The 22,713-nt window shown below is 47.8% G+C and overlaps 1 protein-coding gene across 10 annotated transcripts in view; it reads right to left on the bottom strand.

The window, feature by feature from the left end:
* TOM1L2 (target of myb1 like 2 membrane trafficking protein) overlaps positions 1-22,713 on the bottom strand; it is a 53,546-nt gene that overhangs the window by 8,402 nt on the left and 22,431 nt on the right. For 4 of the 10 annotated variants that reach the window (XM_077918667.1, XM_028706361.2, XM_077918668.1 and 1 more), the window contains exons 10-15: positions 22,284-22,407; positions 20,439-20,556; positions 16,207-16,282; positions 11,345-11,410; positions 4,018-4,077; positions 298-334 (exon numbers count right to left, since the gene is read on the bottom strand). In XM_077918667.1, the coding sequence (XP_077774793.1) occupies positions 298-334; positions 4,018-4,077; positions 11,345-11,410; positions 16,207-16,282; positions 20,439-20,556; positions 22,284-22,407 (481 nt within the window). The remainder of the gene's footprint in view (positions 1-297; positions 335-4,017; positions 4,078-11,344; positions 11,411-16,206; positions 16,283-20,438; positions 20,557-22,283; positions 22,408-22,713) is intronic. The other 6 variants (XM_077918669.1, XM_028706363.2, XM_028706364.2 and 3 more) reach the window with 2 other exon arrangements.

Below are 22,713 nucleotides of genomic sequence, written 5' to 3'. Positions count from 1 at the left end.
TTTTCAGAAACCATTTAAGACATATTTGTCCCGACAAGTTTTCCCAGCTGAATCAATCAACCTCTGCCATGGATGTCAACTTTGTATTTGTTTAAAAAAAAATTGCTTATTTTTCATTCTGTTATACACTGTTTCTTAAAACAACTAAGAAGTATTTGTTCTTTTAAAGACCATCCTGCCTGCCACGTTCTGAACTTTTTCCCTGCATTCCCAAGGTATCACAACACACAGAGTCCTGCAGGTGGCTTTGTGCCTTGCAAGTGTGTGTGTGTGTGTGTGTCCCCAATGCTTGCTTACCTTCACTCGTCACTCCTTCTTCCAGTTCGTCTCCTTTCTGCAGTTGGAATGAAAGTGGGGGTGGGGAAGAGAAAAGAAGTATCAGCACATGCTCAGAAAGTCCCTGTGTAGTTCATACCTCTAAGGTGCTTCCAGCACTGGAACGGAGCAATCAAAATAACCGGGTGCACCATTAAAGTCAGTTGATGGCATGTACACAGCTAGTGTGATGTACACACCTTAAAACTAGACCAACCAATATTCCTTCTCTGAAAGGAACAAATACAATTGTGCCACGGGCAGTGACTGTCTCCACTATCTTGTCCTTTCCATCAGAGGAGGAGGAGAACAGGCCTTTTCCAACTCAAGTCAGGGTCACACCAAAACAGGGACCCCAAATAACCATTTTTCTTACACCTCGGCTAAAATGGGGGCCATGGATGGACTACTACAGGAATGCAAGCAAGTTCTTTGTCACACGGGCAAGCTAAGACGTCGCTAAGAAACGTTTGCTGGAAAGGTGACTCCCCAACCCACCGCCACCCCAGCCCGAGGTCTGGAATAAAAATCAATTATAGGAAAAATGATTGGATGTAAAAAGTTGGAATAGAATCCACAGTGTGCCCCTGAGCAGTGGGTTGAAAACCTTCATGCACAAAACAGCAAGCAGTTTCACAAGCAAAATCAAAGGCTGGAGCAGCCATAGGTCTTCTGTCCTCTTTTGCATTTATCAGGCATGTGATCTGCAGGGAGAGCCCTCCTGATCATACTGTGGTCTACTAAAGTTTGGTTTTCCCATTTTCTGGAAGAAGCTTCCTATGCAGATTAGGCAATCCTCAGCGATGGGATGCTTTTGCAGACAGCTAAAGACCTTGATGTTTGACCTGGAATCTCCTGACTGCTGACACTGAGGATTTTGCTTCATTTGTTGTTGTTTTATACAGCTACTGTGTTTGCTGTAATTATGTGTAATGACTATTTGGATGGCTTAATTGTTGTTATTTATTGATTTGTTTTCATGTAAAGATTGTGAACTGCTTTATAAACGAAAAGCGGTATAGAAGGGCTTTAAAAAATAATTAAGTTCTTCTCATTTATTTTTAAAAGCTGCATCTACATTTGCTGCATTCCGCCACCCCAAAGGAGACTGTTCCAGGGATTTGGGTGAGGGGGAAAAGGAGGTATCATAGGGTCCGTCCACACCTCGGCTTAATGTGGTTTATGAATCCCTGGTTCCTCTTTTAATTTCCCCTCGTCCATGTGGTGTTCTCCCAACAACTGCTGCCCCAAACTTTCACCTCCCTCAGCCTGGAGATTCCTGATGCTTTGAACATCCAAACAGAGCTACATCTTGAGGGCTGGCTCAAGACATTTTGCTGCCTGAGCTGAGGGACAGGATGGTGCCCTCCCACAAGGAACATACAGAAGCCACTTGGGCTGGCAGTTGAATCTTACTCCAGTGCTGATGAAAGCATAGTGTCTTCCATGGCACTTGAGGGCAGCAGGCTAGCCTAGAGGTGAACAGGGCAGCTGATGCAGCTGCCTCACTCTGTCTAACCGTAGGGCCGGCCCTGAATTATCATTTGGATCAAGAGCACAGTGGACCTACTGCCTGGTGGCATCTCAGCAGCAGCCAGGGCAGTCCCACCTCCAGCTCCAGCATTTCGGCCCATGTGCAAAAACTCGGGCGCACCTCCCTGCCTTTCTTTGGCCAGCTCGGGACTCTACATTCAGAGCAACCACTGCTAATAGTAACAATTCAATGGCAAAAAGCCTTAAATATTACAAATAAATTTAAAAAACACACATAGAAAGCCATTGCTTTGCCCTCTAGATGTTCTGGGTGACATCTCCCATCATCCCTGACTATTGGCTATGGTAGCTGGGGCTGAAGGTAGTTGTAGCCCAAAACATCAGGGAGAGACCATATTTTGCTCTATTTTTCAAAATCAGTCTCCATATGCAGATATACACACATACATATATATATACCACCTACCAAACACACACTCAAATTAGAGAGCCATTCTATGAATTAAACAGGTGGGCAGGGAAGATTAAGCAGATTCTGGGATGTACCACTTGAGAGAGGGGGGTGCATGAGCCAGAGAGTTCTCATTAGGTAAACTAGTACGTTTGGAAGAGGGCTGATAAAATCCCTCCCCTCCCTGATTTTGGGCTACTTTACTTACCTGAGGGATGAATAAATATGATCCCAGCACACACCTCTGACTTTCCTCCCCTACCTCAGCCTATGGCCTCACGCGGCATCTCTTGGACCTGGCCTAAGTATGCAGCAGAATGGACTGCACAGCACGTCAGGCAAAGAAACATGATTGCTGAATGCCCCTCAAAGAGAAGCAAAACAAAACCTCAAGTAGAAACTAGCACACCACAGAGAAAGGCTGCAGCCTAGCCCTCTCCCTGTTGTGATAGGCTTGCTCCTTATAAGGTGGGTATTTTAGCTGCTTTGGGGATCTTCCTTTCCCCGCTCCACCCCAGCACGGAGGAGGCTATTGATGCTCATGGCTCTTCACCTTTAGAGATGCAGTCCCTTCTACCGTTTCATTCATGGGGATGGTCTGGTCTACTTACGTCGCAGAATCAAGTGGAAATAAGATTCTAATGTATCTGAAGCAGAGTCTCCACCCCCATCGTTCTACCCGGACACTGAGGTCCAGCTCCGAGGGCCTTCTGGTGGTTCCCTCACTGTGAGAAACCAAGTTACATGGAACCAGGCAGAGGGCCTTCTTGGTGGTGGCACCCGCCCTGTGGAACGCCCTCCCACCAGATGTCAAAGACAACAACAACTACCAGACTTTTAGAAGACATCTGAAGGCAGCCCTGTTTAGGGAAGCTTATAATGTTTGATGCATTACTGTATTTTAATATTTTGTTGGAGGCCGCCCAGAGTGACTGAGGAGGCCCGGCCAGATGGGCGGGGTATAAATAATTATTTATTATTTATTATTATTATTATTGTTGTTGTTGTTGTTGTAGGATGGAGTGTTCATGTGTAAATATGCACCTGCAGTTCCCTGCAGGATTGGGAACAAAACATCGCAAGCTGGAGCGCTCCTGTTCAGAATGCAAGCCAGCCAGCCAGCCAGCCAGCCATGCCCTTTTCCAGAACACTCCATTCCATGTCCTCCCTCTCTGCCTGCTTTCCCATTCCACATGCAGCTGCTGGGTGACCTTGGGCTAGTCACACTTCTCTGAAGTCTCTCAGCCCCACTCACCTTACAGAGTGTTTGTTGTGGGGGAGGAAGGGAAGGGAGAATGTTAGCCGCATTGAGACTCCTTAGGGTAGTGATAAAGCGGGATATCAAATCCAAACTCTTCTTCTTCTCTTGAAACATTTTTTAAAAAACCCTATACAGGGCTGCCTTCAGATGTCTTTCTAAAAGCTGCATAGTTACTTATCTCCTTGGCTTGGGGGTCACATAATTACATGCGCTCCAACATTTCTCTGATGAAAATAGGGGCGTCCTAAGGGAAAGCGGGACATTCCGGGATCAAAACAGAAACCAGGTCGGCTTCTGTAAACCCGGGACTGTCCCTGGAAAATAGGGGCGCTTGGATGGGCCGTGGAATAGAATCCCTCAGCGCTAATACGGACACAGCTGCTCACAGACGGTGTTGCTTTTTCCCACTGAGAGGAGCGATGTGCGCAGCCTCTTATGCAGAAACATATCAAAGGAATTTTTTTAAAAGTAGCAAAACAAAAGAAGAGAGTCTTACCACGTCGGTACTGAGCCATTCCTCAATGTCATCCATGACAGAGGACTGTGTGACGGGAATCTAGGGAGTGCAGCAAAGAGATAGAGCGAGGCAGGCAAAAAAATAAAACAAGGACACCACACATCCACAATCATGGCCACAGAATGAGAGGGAAAGAGGAAAGGAAAAAAAAGAGGGTTGGGGGTTGGAGAAAAAAAACAGACGCTGTGTGAGATGTATCACCGCTGTGAAGAATTGCAATACAACAACAACACCACAAATAAAGCAACGAGCGAAGCAAGAAAACATCTCGGCAAACAAAAAAGGTTGCGATGAGTGAAATGGCCGGGGTCTGGCTGTGTATCTGAGGGGAAGGGCCAGCATGGCTCAGAGTTTGAAGGACCTGGTTCTCTTAAGGCTGGAATATTAGATACGGCTGGATAGGAGGTGAAACCCAAAACATGAAAGAAAGAGGTATCCATGACATGCCCCATTGCTCACCGCAAGAGATCAAGAAATGGAGACGGGAGAAATGAGTTGTACCAATGACAGGGTCATTGGTCTGCAGGTGCAAGGCTTGGGTCTGGTTCAGAAGCAACATGAAAACATGGCTTAGCATTATGGGGATGAGGTTTGCACACTCCTTCCTCCGTGCATGGAAGGAGGCGGCCGGCAATTTCTTCTGCAGAACTAAGCCTCCGTTCGTTGCTGAGAATTTGCCTTGCGTGCAGAAGGTCGCAGGTTCAGTTCCTAGCATTTCCAGGTAGGGCTAGGAAAGACTCCTGCCTGAAGCCCTAGAGAGCTTCTGCCGGTTACAGGTGGGCTAGTATATTAATAGAAATGTGTTTTGTTTAAAAGGCTGGGATAAGAGGGGAAATGGCAAATTTGCAGGTCTTCCAAAATTTCCAAATTGGGGATAATAATGGATAGATCTTTTTAGGAACGAATGCCTGGGGCTTCATTGGCAAGATGGACCAGCTGAGGAAGGGGCATAGGGTGGGGAGAGAAGAGACAAGAATAGCAATAGGACCCCCCCCCCCCAGCTTTTGAAATATTCAATATTCAAGCCTTATAGAGACAGGCATTATTGGAATCCATTATGAATCCCAGTGTGGGAATAGGAGAAGCAGGCGTGAGGTGAGGAACTAAAATAGATGGAGGAATCCACCAACATTTCTTAGCTCAGCTGAGCCTTTACTTAACACTGTCCCTTAGTTGGATTTTTTATATTTAATGCTACTAAACTAAACTATGGCTCCAAGTGTTTTTGTGGTATTCATATTGCTGAAGTAGTATTTTTCTGCATAAGCAAAGGCTCCTAGTGCTATATTGCACTAGGATGGAAAGCTAGAACCGAAAGCTATGGGCGTACCTCTGCTAGTCATTGTGTCCATGTTTGCAAATGTCCCAGAGGGATGATTCAGGCTGCAATCCCACACCAAATGACCTGGAAGTAAGCCCCGTCAAATTCAATGAGGCTTACGTCTGAGTCAACATGGGTAGGACTGCAGGCACCAGCATCACACTTCCCGGTGCTATACCTGACCTGCATTGGAGGAGAGCGCACTGCCATTTTCTCACTGGGGCTGCCATTAGACATTGGGCGGCTGGGATTTTTTCCAGCTCTGTTTTGGAGAGGAATAGACCACTTAGAAACCAGTTTGGCATATAAGCTGCCTAATAATGATGCTAATAAAATCATGTGAATTGAGTAAATCCATAGAGGACAATATCAGATTTTTAAAAATATATATCCAAAGGGGTTCTTTTAGACAAGTGGAACTTCCAACTTTGCACCTTTTCCACGGAAAAGGCTACAACTCTGTGGCTGAGAGCATAGGTTCAATCCTTGCATCTCCAGTAGGGCTGAGAATGCTCCCTGCTTGTGATCCTGAGAGCCAGTGCCAAAGTAAACAATGCTGAGCTAGACTGGTGAAGTCCATGTTCTATGCAGACAAGAAACCTCTGCATGTCTCTCACAGAACTTCCATGGACTACAAAGGATTTTTGGGTCCTATGTTCCAGGGTACATAGGCAGCTCAAACAGAACAGGGCCCAGGCCTCTGGAGTGTCCTGGTCACCCTGTAGGACCTCACAAGTATTCACCAAAATCTACTCAAAACTTTCTTGTGGCTGAACATTGCAGGGAAAATGGGAAAAGCTGGGTTTTAGGAATAACGGGGATCTCCAAAAACCCCCACAGCTTTGAAAACAGCTGCTTGAGATCACCAGAGTCAGACTGGATAAGCTGTCAGCTTCAACATGGACCCAATGAAGAATAAGTTATGAACCCCAGAGGAGATGATGGATAACTCCCAAACATTTAAGGGTCAAGTGTTTCCTGCGATTCCACTGCAGATTAGCCATCCTCTTCACTGTAACACTTGAAAGGCACTTTGGTTTCAAAATATGCAGTAGCCGAGCATGTGATGTTTCATCATGCAACCCAACACTTCTCTTTAAGAGAACCATGAAACAGGGCTCTGTGAATTCCACCACTCCGGAGTAGAACCGTGGCCATTTAAAAAGCAAAGCATGCAAGCTTCTAGTCCTTGAGAATAAAGAGAAGATACCACTGAGCCCAGGCCTCTCCGGTGAAATTTCCTGGGCTTGGGAGTGGAGATGTGCTCTGCCAGGTGGAATTTGCTTCCATAAGATGTAGCAGAGGCTGCTAACTTAAGATGGCTTTGGAAAAGGATGACAGGGCTATGGCTATGGTTTACCTCAACTGTCAGAGGTAGGATGCCTCTGAAAACCATTTGCTAGGTAGGAATCACAAGTGGGGAGAGTGCTGATGTGCTCAGGTCCTGCTGATGTGCTTGCCAGAGGCATCTGTAAGAGCAGGATGCAGGACTAGACGGGTTATTGGTGTGATTTGGCAGGCCTTTTCTTAAGTTATCAGTTATCAGCAGAACTACATGAAGTATGGCAAGTACCCAAAACTAATTTTGTCTGTTTGCACAATTCATCCAGGTTGCAGGATCCAGCTTTTCCTGATGCACTTCAAAAGCAGCATCCTCATTTGGCATGACCTGAAGAGGGAAGTTCTAGAAAGCATTGCACTGATATGCTGATACGGACCTACATTGGGCCAGCAAGCAACAGCTCATAAGACAGTGCCAGCCTCACCTTAAGGCTGTGCAAAAAGTAACCAAGTGGGAGTAAGCAGGAGAAAAAGAGATTGCAAGCCCAGGTTCTATCTGCTTGCACAATATAAATAACATGCATACATAGCAGTGATTCTAATACGGATTTGGTTACAAGCCTGACACTCTCCTCATCCTTCCAAGAGGTTGTATCATTCCCTCTAAAGTTTTGGTTTTTTAAAAACATTCATTCACTGTCATTTTAATCGACAGCTACTTTAAAGGAATTCCAAACCTGGTCCAGATATAGGGAGGTGGGTATGAGACACCACGGCTGCCAGCTACTCAGTGCTGTGCAGAGTTGGCTTGCATTGCAAACTCACAGGACTGGCTTTCCTCCAAGCTCAACCCTGGAAAGGGAACAATTTGTCTCGAACGAAATGTGGCAAGGGCACTCCCACCACTTTAATAGTGCTATTGTCCTGTGCAGATCTGGGGTTGCAGAACAGGGTCAAGATGCAGTATCAGATATTTGCTGGTCGTAACCACGGCTTGCCAATTCAGACATCGTGCCAAGCCGTTGTTGACACAATGGTTTTGGATTCTGGCTCCATGGCCAAGTGCAAGCCATGGTGTGCCAGTTCAGATCTCACAGCAAACTATGCTTAAGCTTCCCAACATCTGGTTTGCGATGAGGTCTATAATGAACCACCATATGGGATAAAACCAGGGATGTGAATTCTAGTATAGTTTGGTGGAATGAAATGGCACCAAAAACTGAAGTTTACAAAGGTGAGGGGAATGCATTCTTTTTAATTTCTTTGGCGAAGTCTGATTTTAGAAGAGGGTATTTTGAGCAACATTTCTGGTCCAAGAGACAATATTCAGTGGGGCGTCTGGCTGGTTCTCTAGCCCCTTTCAGGTGACACTGACAGAAGGCAGCATTGAATTAAAAACTTTTTTGCTTTACCTCAGTAGAAAACCATGCCATACCTGAGTAGAACCATCTGTACTAGGCCACTTGTAACTCCTGCAGTTTGTCAGTTCTGTTACGTACTCTATTAATGGACACGGTTAAGAGCTACCGCTAATTCAGACAGAAAACTGGGTTACGGATTAGTTAGATTCTAAAGGGATGCCAAATACATCCGTATTAAAAACAAACAAGGTTAAAATGCCCTGTAAGGGGGAATAAACCAGTCCCCTACAGTTGTTATGGCCGACACAAAGGCTGCAGTATCCTTTTCCCCAAAGTGAACAAACACAAGCCGGCAGCAAATATGGGCAGGGCAGGAGGAAGAGTTTTGTACTCCCCCCCCCCATCAATTTTAAATGGCAGCAGAGAAAGCGAGAAAAACATACTCTGGGCTTCTCTGACCCTTGGGAACAGCACCCAAGCAGAACCAAATTGTAGGATGAGTGACAATAGGGGAGAGTTGGAAAACAGACTCCCTAAACACACCTGATGTTTGTAAGAGAAGGACTGAGGCATGGAATTGCTCTCTGCTTCCTTCTTCTGCATCTTCCCATGCACCCACCCATCTCCCTGGGCAGGAAAAGGGAGGCGCTGTCGCCTTTTGAGAATAGAGAATCGAATCCTAGAATTGGAAGGACCACAACCTGCAATGCAGGAATCTTTGGCCCAATGTGGAGCTTGAACCCGCAGCCCTCAGTTTAAGAGTCTCATGCTCTACCAACTGAGTTATCCCAGAGGCATCAGGATACAGAGGGTTGCACATACCCTCTTTGAATGGCTGAATTTGTCAATTTTGGTTTCACTCAGTTTATCATCTTTAAGATCTTAAGTTCAGTTCTCCACATTAACACATCAGTTTTCAGTTTGCAATTCGTTAAAAGCCCTCATTGGAATTCACCGGCTTGTTTGTGCAAACATCTTCTGCGCTCCCTTTTTTTTTTTTTTTTTGCAAAGCACTGTTGCCTAATATAATGCAGTTTTTTCTTCATGTTATTATGACAAATACATCCATTTTTTATGGACACTTTACCACATTTTTGCACACATTACCTGGCTGGAGAACTGCGTTGTGCAATTTGGAAAAGTGCAAATTTGGAAGGACGGCTGCGTTTTGCTTTGTGCATTTGTTTTGAAAAGTATAAATTAGGCTTTGCCTTTAAATGTTAACTGAATCTAGTTTCTCCCCTCATTCCTAAGTTGTTCACCAACAGTGATTGTTCTCCTCTCCTTGGGGAGGCAGCAAAAGCTTCTGGAACACTGTGATACTCTGTTTTGCCTCTCAGTTGGGTGCACTCCCCTGCCCTCAATCCTACTCAGCCCCACGTCTTATCTCTTGCAAGGCAGCTGAGTTGCAACTCTAAGGAAAGGGAACTCTAAAGCAGAGATGAAGAACCCATGGCTCTCTAGATGTTGCAGGAATACAAATCCCCGACCACTCGCTACGCTGTTTGGGACTGATGGGAGCTGTAGTCCAAACACCCTCCCCGCACTCTAGAGTTACAGCTTGGCACCCTTTGCTTCTTACTCCTCAGCTCAGGGCACATTCAACATAAGCGAGGGTGCAAGGTCCTTCAAAGCTTTTCCTGCTTGGCTCCTGCTGTGGCACCGGGACTGCAGAGCTGAAGGAAAACACACATTTGGCCTCTGCCAGGATGGGTCAAGGGCGCTGTCTTCACTGTATAAAACTGTCACCCTGCTTGGATACTTTGCTCCCAGGATGCCATGTTTTCCGAGGAGCTAAGGGGGATTAGGGACGCAGGTGGCGCTGTGGGTTAAACTACAGAGCCTAGGACTTGCCGATCAGAAGGTCAGCGGTTCGAATCCTCGCGATGGGGTGAGCTCCCGTTGCTCGGTCCCAGCTCCTGCCAACCTAGCAGTTCGAAAGCACGTCAAAGTGCAAGTAGATAAATAGGTACCGCTCCGGCGGGAAGGTAAACGGCATTTCCATGTGCTGCTCTGGTTCGCCAGAAGTGGCTTAGTCATGCTAGCCACATGACCCGGAAGCTGTACGCCGGATCCCTTGGCTAGTAAAGTGAGATGAGCACCGCAACCCCAGAGTCGGCCACGACTGGACCTAATGGTCAGGGGTTCCTTTACCTTTAAGGGGGATTATGGAAGTATATTCCAAGTCCCCATGGACGTAAGACTACATTTAGCCTTAGCTAGTAATATGCTTTCACCAAGAGAAAAATCACCCAAGGGGTATATCTACACTAGAATGGCTATATAAGACTTTGACTGTCATAGCTCCACCCCATCACAGCCCAAGAACTCTGGGAATTGTAGTGCAGAAAGGGTGCTGGGGTGCAGAGCTCTTAAGTTCCCCTCTGACAACTACAGTTCCCAAGATTCCCTGGAGAAGAGGAAATGGCTCAACCAACAATTCCCAGATGCAGCACAGCATAGAAGCTCTGCTCTCTGCTCTTCAATGAGGCCTTTGGGTGATTAATATTCTACAGCCTTTTAAATGGGTTTATTTGGGGGGGGGGCTATTTTGTTGTTTTTTGTTTTAACTATTTATTTGTGATTTTATCTGTGTTTTTATCTTGCGAACCACCCTGAGATCTTTGGATGAAGGGTGGCATATAAATCTAACAAATTTATAATAAATTAAAAATAATAATAAGAGGATGCCCCAACAACAGATTTGCATTTATATTCAGCCATATTTAGTGCAGCAGATACACTCCCCTGTTTTGCAGGAAACCCACTTGGAAGCCTCTTGCAAAACAATATACTCTTTCTGTTTCTGCTGCTCCAGAACTCTTGCCGAGAGAAAATTCAGGGAAGCGTTGAACAGTGCAATATGATCTGAGCTTCTGGTCATACTGCTTAGTGCTGCAGGGGCAGGCTATTAAACTTTTTTTATTTTATTTTTTTGCAAAACGAACACAAACCCTCCCCATTTTAACGAGCAGAACTTGTGTTTTGGAAGAAATGTGGATACTGCACATATATATTTCTCTCTTTTTAAAATTGGGACAGTGAAAGGAACTGGAGAGGTCCATGTGAGTTTTGGAAACAAACATGGTAACATACATGTTTCTCCGCTGCCACGCATCCCTATTGAAAACTATCTTTCCCCAGGTCTCCTAACCTTGGCCAGTGGTCCCACTTCCCCTCCCCTTCACAGGTGGGGACTCACCTCCTTGCACTGTCCAATTTGCGTTCTTTCAACAGGATGAGTGACAGGTAAACAGAGGATGGTTATGCTATTTAGAGGAGGAGATGGGGGTGAGGACAACAAGGGGGTGGGGCGTCACTCGACTGGCGAAATCCTCCTCACCATTCCTTGCGTCATTAGCCACTTGTCTATGGGCTCCATGTCTGAACTGCCACTTTTACCTCTCCTCTGTGTTGAGAACAGAAATTCCCATTAAAAAGTCAAAAGGTGTGTTGGGGGTGGGGGGGACACAGGGAGACGGCAAAGCAACAGCGAGATGGAGAGATTACAACATTTCCTAAAGACGAGCCCATAACCTCCAGGCTTCAGATACCACTTCACCCATCCCAGGTCTGTAAATTATTACTCACCTGTGGCAAGTAAAAACAAAAACCAACAACCCGAACCAAACCAACTTTCAGATCGTCAAACGGGAAATTTATTGGAAGGAAAGGTAGATCATTTCTGAAACACACCTTGCTTTCTGATAGGTGAAGGCATACAAGCTGGCAAAATTTGTGTGTGTGTTTGTGTGTGTGGATTTGATTTGATTTGCAAGGAAGTCTCATCCTCTTCCCAAGTGACAATCTCAGTTTTCTGGCCAGCAAACTACTGTGAACTGAGAGTACTGGAGAATTTTGAGGGCTTTTCCCCCCTCGGGTGCACACTGCCCCAGGAAGTGGGAGCTTGTGGCTGTCTGAGTTACCCACCTGGGGCCCTCTGTCCAAGGCAAACACTCTTTTCAGACAAATAAATGAATTTCTGGTCAGGTAAACACTACTTGTCAAGTCGTCCTTATATGAAGATACATCAATATTACTAAATTCATGCCTTTTAGCCTGGAGTCACGCCCTCACCGCAACTTACAATAGAAAAGCAATAAGATAGGGTTAGCTACTGCTGTTCTAAGGTCTCCCCACCAATTACTAACGTATGCCTCTGCTTAGCTTCTAAAATCTGATGAGATCAAGCTTGTTCAGGGAGGTACAGTAAGGTGCTGTGCACTGCCTTAAGCGACCAGAACCCAGGCAGCTTAAGGTTTTAACAGTGCAATCCTTATGCATGGCTCCTCAGGAGTAAGTCCCACTAAATTCAATGGGACATTTAGGCTGTAATCCCGTATGCAAGGATTTAAAAACAACGTGCCAGAAGAAAATCATTTTAGGCCTCCACACTCCACAGGCCTGCCAATTAACGAACAGGTCAGCATACATGTTTTAAATGACTCTGTGTGTGGTAATTTCTAGAAAAGTCAGGAAGCAGTTCCTCCTTGCATCCCTATCCAAACCAACAGGCAATGTAAACTCCCTGCACCGGCTTCAATTATTCTTGCGAAATGCATTTTCTCTCATCTGTTAGGGATCCTCCTGAATATTCTAACAAAGCACTGATGACAGAAAATGTGCATGCGCACGAAAGCTCATACCAATTGTCAGGGGTTCAGGGAGAGAGGCACAGATGAGGGAGGAGACTGAGAGCGAGGGGGAAGAATCCCGGAACGAGGAGGAGGAGGATGACAATGACTTGAGGGTTTCCATGAGTCTTTCAAGTGAATCGGAGGATTCCCAAAAGGGGGCGCCCCTGGTCAGGCCAAGGGGAGCCACAGGGGGGACTCGTCAGGAGCAGGGGAGCAGCAGGGAAATCCCGAGTGGGAGTGGGAGATCGGGGCCGGCTTCCCCGCCGGAACGGAGTGAAGAGGGTGGAGTTCCCAGTGTGACAGACGAAGCAGAGCAGGAAGCAGAGAGGGGAAGGAGATCGGGGCAAGACGTCCTGCCGGAAGGGGCGGAGAGTAGTACTGAGAGTAGTGTAACTGTCAAGAGGAAGGTCAGAGGTAGCGAACGCGCGCCAAGTTCAAATGTGGAGGCGCGCGGAAATGCGGAGAGCCCGGAGGAGGAGCCTGGTCCCAAAGCACGGAGGAGGGGGGAGCAGGCGTCTGGGGACTCAGTGTCAGGGGAAAGCAGGAGGGAAGGAACCCAGGGGGGCAGAAAGACCCTGCGGAAAAGGAAGGACAGGAAGAGGTGGACCAGCAGAAGCCTCTTAAACTGGTGTGGAGGCGGGACTGATTCAGAGGGGACTTCAGCGGTCTAAGCGTAACAGACGTGGGGCTGCGCGCCTCGGCTGTGGAACAAACAATGTACTTCAATAAAGACTTTTGTAAATAAAGTGGACTTGGCGTTGGTCTCTTGTGAGCTGGGACCTGACACCAATAACAAACTTAGTTGGTCTCTAAGGTGCTACTGGAAGGAATTTTTTTTATTTTGTTTCGACAATGAGCTACAGTTCACCAACACTTTGAGAACACACTTGAGAGCAAAATGGCCAGAAGATACCTTGGCAGGAGGGCGAAGTCTGAAAACATGCACGTCTTTGGACACTTTGACCCTGTTGGGTTAACTCAGAGGAGCCCTTTGAACTGACAACACTGTAGGCTGATAACAGCTACACTGATGGGGGAAAGACAAGCAGCCCAGGGAACCAAAGCATGAATCAAACAGGAGCGCAGGTTAATAGAGAAGGATGCTCATCCAGCTGCAAGGTGCGAGCTTTCCCAGAATTATTATTTATTACATTTCTAGCCTGTCTTTCCTCCCAAAAGAGCCCAACATCAAAGCGTTATGGCAATGCAATTTGAATTAAAGGAAAAACAAACTTAAAATGCTTAAAAACAATTCATAAACCATCTAAACCATCATAAACCATCAGCAGCTGATTTTGAGGTTGCCATAGCCAGTCTATTTCAACCACCAAATTTGCTGGGTAAGCAGGAAGGTTTTTAAATCTTTCCTGAAAGTCAATAAGGGTAGAAACAGAAACACTTCGCTAGGGAAGGCATTCTAGAAACGAAGAACTGCCACTGAGAAGGACTTGTTCACAGGTCAGTGACAGAGGTGGCCCCAGCAACAGGGGCCTCCCCCTGATGATCACAAGGCTCGAGATGGCTGAAACTGGGGGAGTTGCTCATTTAGGTACTTGCCACACCTTGAATTGGGCTTGGTAATCCACCAGCATTTAGCACAGAGCTGTTGGGACTGGTGACTCATGGGCCCATCAGGCTGCCCCTCTTACCAACCTGGCAGCCACATTCTGCACTAGCTGCAACCTCCAGACTGTCTTCAAGGGAAGCCCCACAAATAGAGCGTTGCAGCAGTCTAATCAGGATGTCACTAGAGCATGGGCAACTGGGGCCAGGCTATCCTGGTCTGAGAATGGCCATAGCTGGTGACCAGCATAAGTTGAGCTTAAGTACACCAGAAGCCACCTGGCAAGTCAGTGACAAATCAGAATCCAGAAGCACTCCCAGACTACGAACCTATTCCATCAAGGGCAGTGCAAACTCTCCCAAAACAGTTTGTACACCTAATTCACAGGCACAGGAATTGCCCATCATCTCTGTCTTATTCAGCCTAGTTTTGGCTCCCAGCCAGCCTTTCACTGCTTCCAGAAATTATAAACTGCTTGATCACAAAGTTCCCCGAGTGGTGTACAAATAAAAATAAAAGGTTGAAGAACACTGACTACTACATTCTAGAATATGCTTTGCCTATGCCAGTCAGAAATGCTTCCAGACTCCACCTGTTTACTATTCATTCATTGATTCGATAGAATAATTTATACCCCGCCTTTCAGGATACATATCCTTCCAAGGTCGCCTGTGAGAAACGTTAACCTGATACAAAAACAAAACCTGAAACATATTTTACTGGAGTGTGAGAATACAAGATGAAGTAAACCCGTATATGATACTGGAGGAAATATAAATGGAACAATCTCTGAAAAAAGTATTATGCTTATTATTTCTTTATGTATGCTAGTGGTGATATTCATATCTATACATTGTATTATAGGTTATTTATCTAAATAAAAATCCCTAAAGTGATTTGGTTGGATTTGTAATAATTTGGAAAATTAATAAAAATAATTGGAAAAACCCCTAAAGTATCACCATCTACATATAACATTTATTTCATTTGCTTAAAGGGGGAGTGGGAATCCCAGGCCACTTAGTATCAAGATCCTTGGCACAGAGCAGTTGATGATAAATGGGCCTGGGGTGGGCAGGAGTGAGAAAATAGACCTTGAGCATCCTGTGAGATGTTCTTTACCTGCCTCTTGGGATCCTTCCCATAGGACCCCTTGTTGCTGTGGCCAGGTGGTAAAATTGAGGAGAAGTCCAGTTTCTTCCAGTCTCACCTCTATTTTTCCGCAGCAGCTTCCCTCCATTTGTCATCATGCCCCACAGCTCTTCCCTCTCCTACACAAACACTCAGACTTCAGGACGCCTCCAGGAAGGCCATGCCCCCACCCCGCACCCGGAGTGCAAGGAAACCCCTGGAGAAGGCCAGGTCGAATGCTGCTGCAATGTATGTGCTCCCTTGCGCCCCCAAGAGGACAGAACACTAAAGATGAGAAGGTGAGTTCAAAGGACAAATGTTGCCACCCAAAGGATGGGAAGGCAAATGGGATGGAATCCACAGAGAGATCGGGATTCCTCATCCAGAGAGGTGAATGGGGAGAGAATCACTGCCCCCACCAAAAAGAAAAATAGAGGGCTGTCTTATGTGAAGACCATTCATGCTCCCAGTTCAGATCACTGGAAAGAAGCAGGTTTTAGACAGTTACCTGGACCGACCACAAGTTATAATTTATATTTATCCATACAAAGGCAGAGTATCTAAGAGTTGGGCTTGCTTTCTGAGTCAGCGTTCAGTGTGCTGCTAACAGACGTAACTGGGGGGAAACAGGCAATCTTCTAGATAAACGTCAGGCTAGATACCTGTCAATTCTCTCCAGAAATTAACATGAAGTATTCAAACCTTAGACCACTGACCACACGTGCTTCACAGCTCTTTTTTGCAATTTGAAGCTGGACGCACGCAAAAATCTCAGGATAGGACACATGAGTCGCACTCAACGCTCTCAGCAAAGCTTGAGAGCAATCCCCCCCCCTTTTGTCTGCAATGCAACAGGGCAGAGAAGCGACTTACCCCTCCTGCGTTGTGTTTCCGAACATCCAGGGCAGATGCCAGTCCTTTAACAGCCTGGGGGTCTTCATACGTTACGCTGAAACAGAAGAGGGGCAATGAGCATTGCAAATACCCAGGAAGCAGCAAATGCAAAAATAAGAACGGAAGACATCAGGAATGTCATCTCTAAATCCCAAGAGTGTTGCCAGGTGCCTCCATATAACAGCTGCACACTGAGGAGCAAAATATTCTCCTTGTCAGGCCCAAATTAAGCCCCAAGCACAGTCATTTATACGTTTCTCTTGTCATTTGTTCTTTTCAAAAACAAACAGCAGCCTCAGGCTTGAGGAGCTGGTCCTACGTTTTCAAGCATTGCCTGTTTTTAAGGCTTTTTTTAAAATAAAAAAGTGGTTGCCCTCTAGAGTCCCCTTCCCTTTCCCTCTGTAGCTAGTAGCCTTTCTCCACCTGAAGAAATTGAGGGCAAAAAATCAACAAAGCAGGTCTCTCCTCCTAGATGGAGAGGGAATTCTAAAATTGGCTTTGCCCAAGCTCCTCGCTGTCCAATTCTGCATTTTTAAATGTAAATACAATGAAAACATCACTGAAGTCCTTCCTTGTGTGCCCCCTCCATGAGAAGCCTAGAGCAGTGTTTCCCAACCTTTTTTTGGCAAAGGCACACTTGTTTGATGAAAAAAATATCGAGGCACACCACCATTACAGCCCCGTGACGTCAGCGCGCAGCGTCACGCCGGGAGGGACGCACGAAAGTGTAACTTTCAATTTTTTTTCCTCCCCCTTGCCGGGGAACCTCCAAGTGGGGTGTGAAGCGAGCGTACCTCAAGACCGAAACGCCTAATTCCTAGGGGGAAAGCATAACTGGGCGTTAACCGATCGCAAACCCTGTCCTAGCCCATTAACATAGGAAATTAACATATACAACGCGGCAAGACACCGGTTTTGGAATCCGTTCCTTCCCCCTCTCGTCTGCCGAGTTGGTCCCTGCCCCTCTCGCGAGACTCGCCGCCGGGTCCGCTCTCGCGCACATAGCCCGGCGAGAGGGCGCCTTCCCTGCGCGCGCACCTGCGCGCTCTGTGCCCCCTCCCTCCCCCTTTTCGGCCCAGCGCGCCGCCTTGCCTGTTCGTGCGCCGCGCGTGTGAGGCGAGCGGGAAGGCCGCGTAGCCCCCCATGCAGGAGACCCAGGAGAGCCCGGCGGCCGCCGAGACCCCCGCCGCTCTGCCCGCCCAGGACGAGGGGCCCGGAGGAGGAGGAGGAGAGCCCGGCGGCGGTAGCGGAGGAGAAAGAGGCGGCGGCAGCAGCAGCAGCGGCGACTCGGAGGCCGAGCTGCCGGACGGGCCTTCCGCGGAGGAGCCTGAGGGGAAGAAGGAGCCGGAGCCCGAAAAAGGCGGTGGCGAGGAGAAGGAGGAGGCGGAGGAGAAGCCGCGAAGCAGCAGCGGCGAGGAAGAGGAGGCCGCTGGTGAGCGTCGGGAGCAGCCGCAACCGTCTTCGCCTCCGGCCGCTGGGCCGCCTTCGCCGCCTCAGGAGCCGCCCGAGGTTGCCGCTGTAGCCGCCGCGGCACACCAGGCAACATCTCGCGGCACACTACTGTGCCGCGGAACACCGGTTGGGAAACACTGGCCTAGAGGATGGCAACACGAGAATGGGTCTTTTCTGCAGTGGCTCCCTGTTTGTGGAATGCTCTTCCCAAGGAGATTCACCTGGCGTCTTCATTACATATTTTAGGTACCAGGCAAAAATATTCCACTGCTCCCAGGCCTTTGGCTAATTCAACAATCTATGGCCTTTTAAACTGTGAGGGTAGCTGCTGCTTTTGTTTATTACTATGTTATGTACATTTGTGTTTTTATATTGTGACCCTCCCATGAAGAGTGGTACATAAATTTACTATATAAATAATAATAATAATAAATTTTATTTATATCCCGCCCTCCCCAGCCAAAGCCAGGCTCAGGGCGGCTAACAACAATAAAACAGTACAAAAGTACAGCATAAACAACATTCTAAAATCCTTCATTATAAAAATTAATTAATTCAAGCCACTGGCAACCATTGGGCCAGAGCTCCGTGAAGATTGCCGAGGGAGGGAGTCAGGCTGTGCCCTGGCCAAAGGCCTGGTGGAACAGCTCTGTCTTGCAGGCCCTGCGGAAAGATGTCAAGTCCCGCAGGGCCCTGGTCTCTTGTGACAGAGTGTTCCACCAGATTGGAGCCACAGCCGAAAAAGCCCTGGCTCTAGTTGAGGCCAGCCTAACTTCTCTGTGGCCTGGGACCTTCAAGATGTTTTTATTTGAAGACCGTAAGTTTCTCTGTGGGGCATACCAGGAGAGGCGGTCCCGTAGGTACGAGGGTCCTAGGCCATATAGGGCTTTAAAGGTTAAAACCAGCACCTTAAACCTGATCCTGTACTCCACCGGGAGCCAGTGCAGCTGGTATAGCACCGGGTGAATGTGATCTCGCAGCGAAGACCTCGTAAGGAGTCTCGCTGCAGCATTCTGCACCCGCTGGAGTTTCTGGGTCAGTCTCAAGGGCAGCCCCACGTAGAGCGAGTTACAATAATCCACAAATGAATACATCATGAGTGGGGAAACCTTTGTCCTTGCTGGTGCTGTTGAACTGCAACTCCCATCAGCACCTGCAAGCATGGAGAGTGGCCAGGGATAATGGAGTGAAGAACCTTTGGAGGCACAAAGGTTCCTCCCACCAGATTTAAGGGTCAATACCAGTGCCTGGAAACCAACAGGTAACCCATGAAGATGGTATGAGTTGTATGTTCTGGTCCCTGAGCCCCAGCCCAAACCCTGGCAGTACTGGTTGAAGTTTCCAGGGCGGCTTTAGGGCAGCCTAACATACAAGAGCATTACAGTCATTTAAGCTAGGATAAAATTAGGGTAGGAGGTTTAATACAGGAATCATAGGGATGTAGAAAACGGCCTTACACCAGATCTGACCACATTTGCCCATCTAGTTCAGTATTGTTTACGCTAACTGGCAATAGCTCTCTATAGAGTTTCAGACACAGGTCTCTCCCACTCCTCCCGGGAGATTGAGCTGAGGACCTTCTGCACATAAAACATAGGCTCTATGACTAAGTCATGGCCCACCCCTAAGGTTTCCAAAGCCAGGTCAGATGGAAGAAGGTCTTGTGCGAGAAGAGACGGCTGCTGGTGCTCCAGCCAAAGCTGGTCAAAAGTGATCCTGGATGCTACCTGTCTAGAAGAAGTATTGGATCCAGGAGTAATCACAAGCTGCAAACCTGGTCGAGAGTGCAATCTTATCTCATGCAGGCTGCAAAACTAGCCACTGACCATCACCGAAGGGTCCTTCAGCCCAACAGCTTAGTGCGCGCACACACACACAAAAAGCTAAACTGAAGCAGCATCGCAAAATGGTTGATCTCTTGTCATTAATTTCAACTCCGCTCCTGAATTCCCTACAGCCGATGGAAATCGGAGCAGGAAGGGGAAACGGTTGAAAGATTTCACAAAACCTAGGATCGCCACACGAAAAGGACAGAAGCAGTTCACTACGTGAAGACCTGCCCATTAGTCAGCCACTGGGTGGAGCTAAAGGACCAAGGACAATAACTCATCTCCTCCCTGGTGCCTGAATGCCAGGGCATCTCTGGGAGGTAGGCCTTTGGAGGCCAGGATTCAGCCAGCCAGCCTTCAGGGTAGTGGCGACAGCACACTAACCGTGCCTTCCAAAATAATGGGTTGGTGAGGGGGAGATGCTGCATTCAGTTCCACATGGAAAAGCTGTCACCCTGACACACACACACACACACACACAAAACCTGCACCCTCTGGGCATTATTGGCATGCCAGGGTTACTGTACAATGGACCAGTTCAGGCCGTTTATTAAAACAGACTCTGGATGGCCCAGGATAGGGCAAGAATTGCAAATCAATGCAACTGGGAATTCTGCAGCTAACACATGGTTGACCCTCTCTGGGCCCTTGAGGTGGGCTGCAGAATGAATGCACTGAAGGAATGAATACATGAGCTTAGCGGCTGAGAGACTGATCTGTGGAACAGGGAGCCTCTGCTCCAGATCTCACTTTGGCCATGATGCCATTGTCCTCTTGGCCTTAACTTCTGCCCCCACAGGAGCCTGGCTCAGAGCAGACTGTGTTGAGCCTGTGCCCCGCAGGGGAACTGCAGGCCTACAAGGGCCAGTTCTGAGGGCTTAAGAGAACCGCCCGAGTCCCCCACACCTCCCTCCTTCAGGCCCAACATACGTCTTGCGTTGATCAGCCAGTGAACTGCCTCTCGTCTGTGCGAACATGTCGAAGTCATCCCGGGGGTTGGGGTGCTGGAGGGAGCTGAGCGTTCCGCTCACGTTGTTTGCGCCTATATCTGCAGACAAAGGAAACGATATGGCTTAGGATAGGAGTGGACAACCCTTTTCAACCCAAGGGCCATATTTACTTTAGAGCAACTTTTTTTTTGGGGGGGGGGGAATATCACATGCAAGTGGTGGGTGAGGCAAGAGGCAAAAATGGGCAGAGCAATGAATGAGAATTTTACCTTTGCATAAAGCAGGCTACTTCCTACACCTAAATACCCCTCTCTGGCCTCCATTCAGGCAAGAAAGAGCCATTACTAGACTCCAAGGACACATGCCAAGCAGAAACACTCAAGAAGGCTTCAAAACAGGGCTGGCAAGGGGTGCAGCCTGTGAGAGTCTCAGCGGCCAGATAAGAGGTGTCTCGGGGGCTGCTTTTGGCCTTCACGCTTGCGATTCCCCATCCTTGCTGTAGGAGAAAGCCAGAGCCGCCACATGAGCCAGCCAGAGAGAAGAAGGCACATTTTTGCTTTGAACATTTTGCTCTGTCCCAAAGACTGGTTCTAAGCACACCTGCAGCACCCTCTCCCAACCACCGAGTCTAGAGTTGGACATACAGCTACGCATCTCCAGTGGATGGAAGCATCAGACTGAACATGGAAGCACAGCTTTGTGATTGGCTACTTACGTCTCCATTGCTATACATTCTCTGGAGGGGATGATGTGAAGCAGAGAAGCTGCGGGAGGGGAGGGGATGCTTCCTCCACCAGCTACTTTGCCCTTGAAACTCACTCTCCACCTCCCCACAGAATCCCAACATCTAGGCTTGTGTGGCAAACATAGATCTGAAGCCCTTTTTTTCAGCAAGGAGGGGGAGAGAGAAAAGACAACATGTTTCCCTAAAGGAAAGGGAGTTAGTGGAGGGGAAAGGGTTAAGCACCCCATTCTTCCTCACCCCTCTGATGTCCAAGGGCGCTTTGCAACAGAGGTTACACCCAGATCATACATTTAAAGCACATGGATTCACCCAAAGACTCCTGGGAACTATAGTTTGTTAAAGATGCTAGAAACTGTAGCCCTGTGATGGGTAAACTACAGTTCCCAAGATTCTATTGGGGGGAAGCGAAGTGCCTTAACTGTATGATGCAGATGCAGCGAGGGGGGGGGTTTAGCCTAACTCAGCACTCATAGAATCATAGAATCCTAGAGTTGGAAGAGACCACAAGGGCCATCGAGTCCAACCCCCTGCCAAGCAGGAAACAACATCAGAGCACTCCTGACATATGGTTGTCAAGCCTCTGCTTAAAGACCTCCAAAGAAGGAGACTCCACCACACTCCTTGGCAGCAAATTCCACTGTCGAACAGCTCTTACTGTCAGGAAGTTCTTCCTAATGTTTAGGTGGAATCTTCTTTCTTTTAGTTTGGATCCATTGCTCCGTGTCCGCTTCTCTGGAGCAGCAGAAAACAACCTTTCTCCCTCCTCTATGTGACATCCTTTTATATATTTGAACATGGCTATCAGTGTATCATGACCTGCAATTTGGCTCAGACAATCCCATTTGAGCAGGATTGCTAAAAGAGCAGTAGACTCCACTCTGTTTATAAGATGGACAGACGTGGACATCATAAGCTTCCAGGACAAGATGGGGCGCCACCCTTAACTGCAAGCACTACTTGTCAGAGCCATGTGACCTTCTTCAGGAACCTGAAACATGGAAGAATCTCCAGGGGAGTGTGCTGTGGACTAGCCCAATACTACTCCAGTTCCCAGCACACCTGGAAAGGCAAAACACATACCAAGCCCAGCGAGTTGGGTCGAAAGTGTGGACGCCGGCGCCGTGTTTCCAACCATGGGGCTGACCACTGCCGGGGAGCCAGGCCCCAGGTCTATTAAGTTGTCTTCAGTCACCTCGCTGAGAACCTGTTGAGCCAATGGGGACACCAGAAGCGGTCACATAAGGTAGATGCATTCCATGGGACAGTGCTAGTCAGAGAGGCAGAGCCTTTCTTGAACACGGCTACGATTCAGGAAGCCCTACGCCAGCCTTCCCCAGCCTGCTGTCCTCCAGCTGTGGCTGGATAACAACCCCCATCATTGGGAACCGTTGGACATGGTGGCTTGAGCTGGCAGAAGCACAACAATATCTGGAGGGCACCAGTTTGGGGAAGGCTGCTCTATATAAGCACAGAGAAAGCTATGGGGATTTGCCTCCCTCTCTGTCTCCAA

The sequence above is a fragment of the Podarcis muralis genome, chromosome 14, assembly GCF_964188315.1.
Source record: "Podarcis muralis chromosome 14, rPodMur119.hap1.1, whole genome shotgun sequence".
Taxonomy (NCBI): domain Eukaryota; kingdom Metazoa; phylum Chordata; class Lepidosauria; order Squamata; family Lacertidae; genus Podarcis; species Podarcis muralis.
The sequence above is the reverse complement of the archived record's forward strand: the minus strand, read 5'-3'. Positions and strand labels throughout refer to the sequence as shown.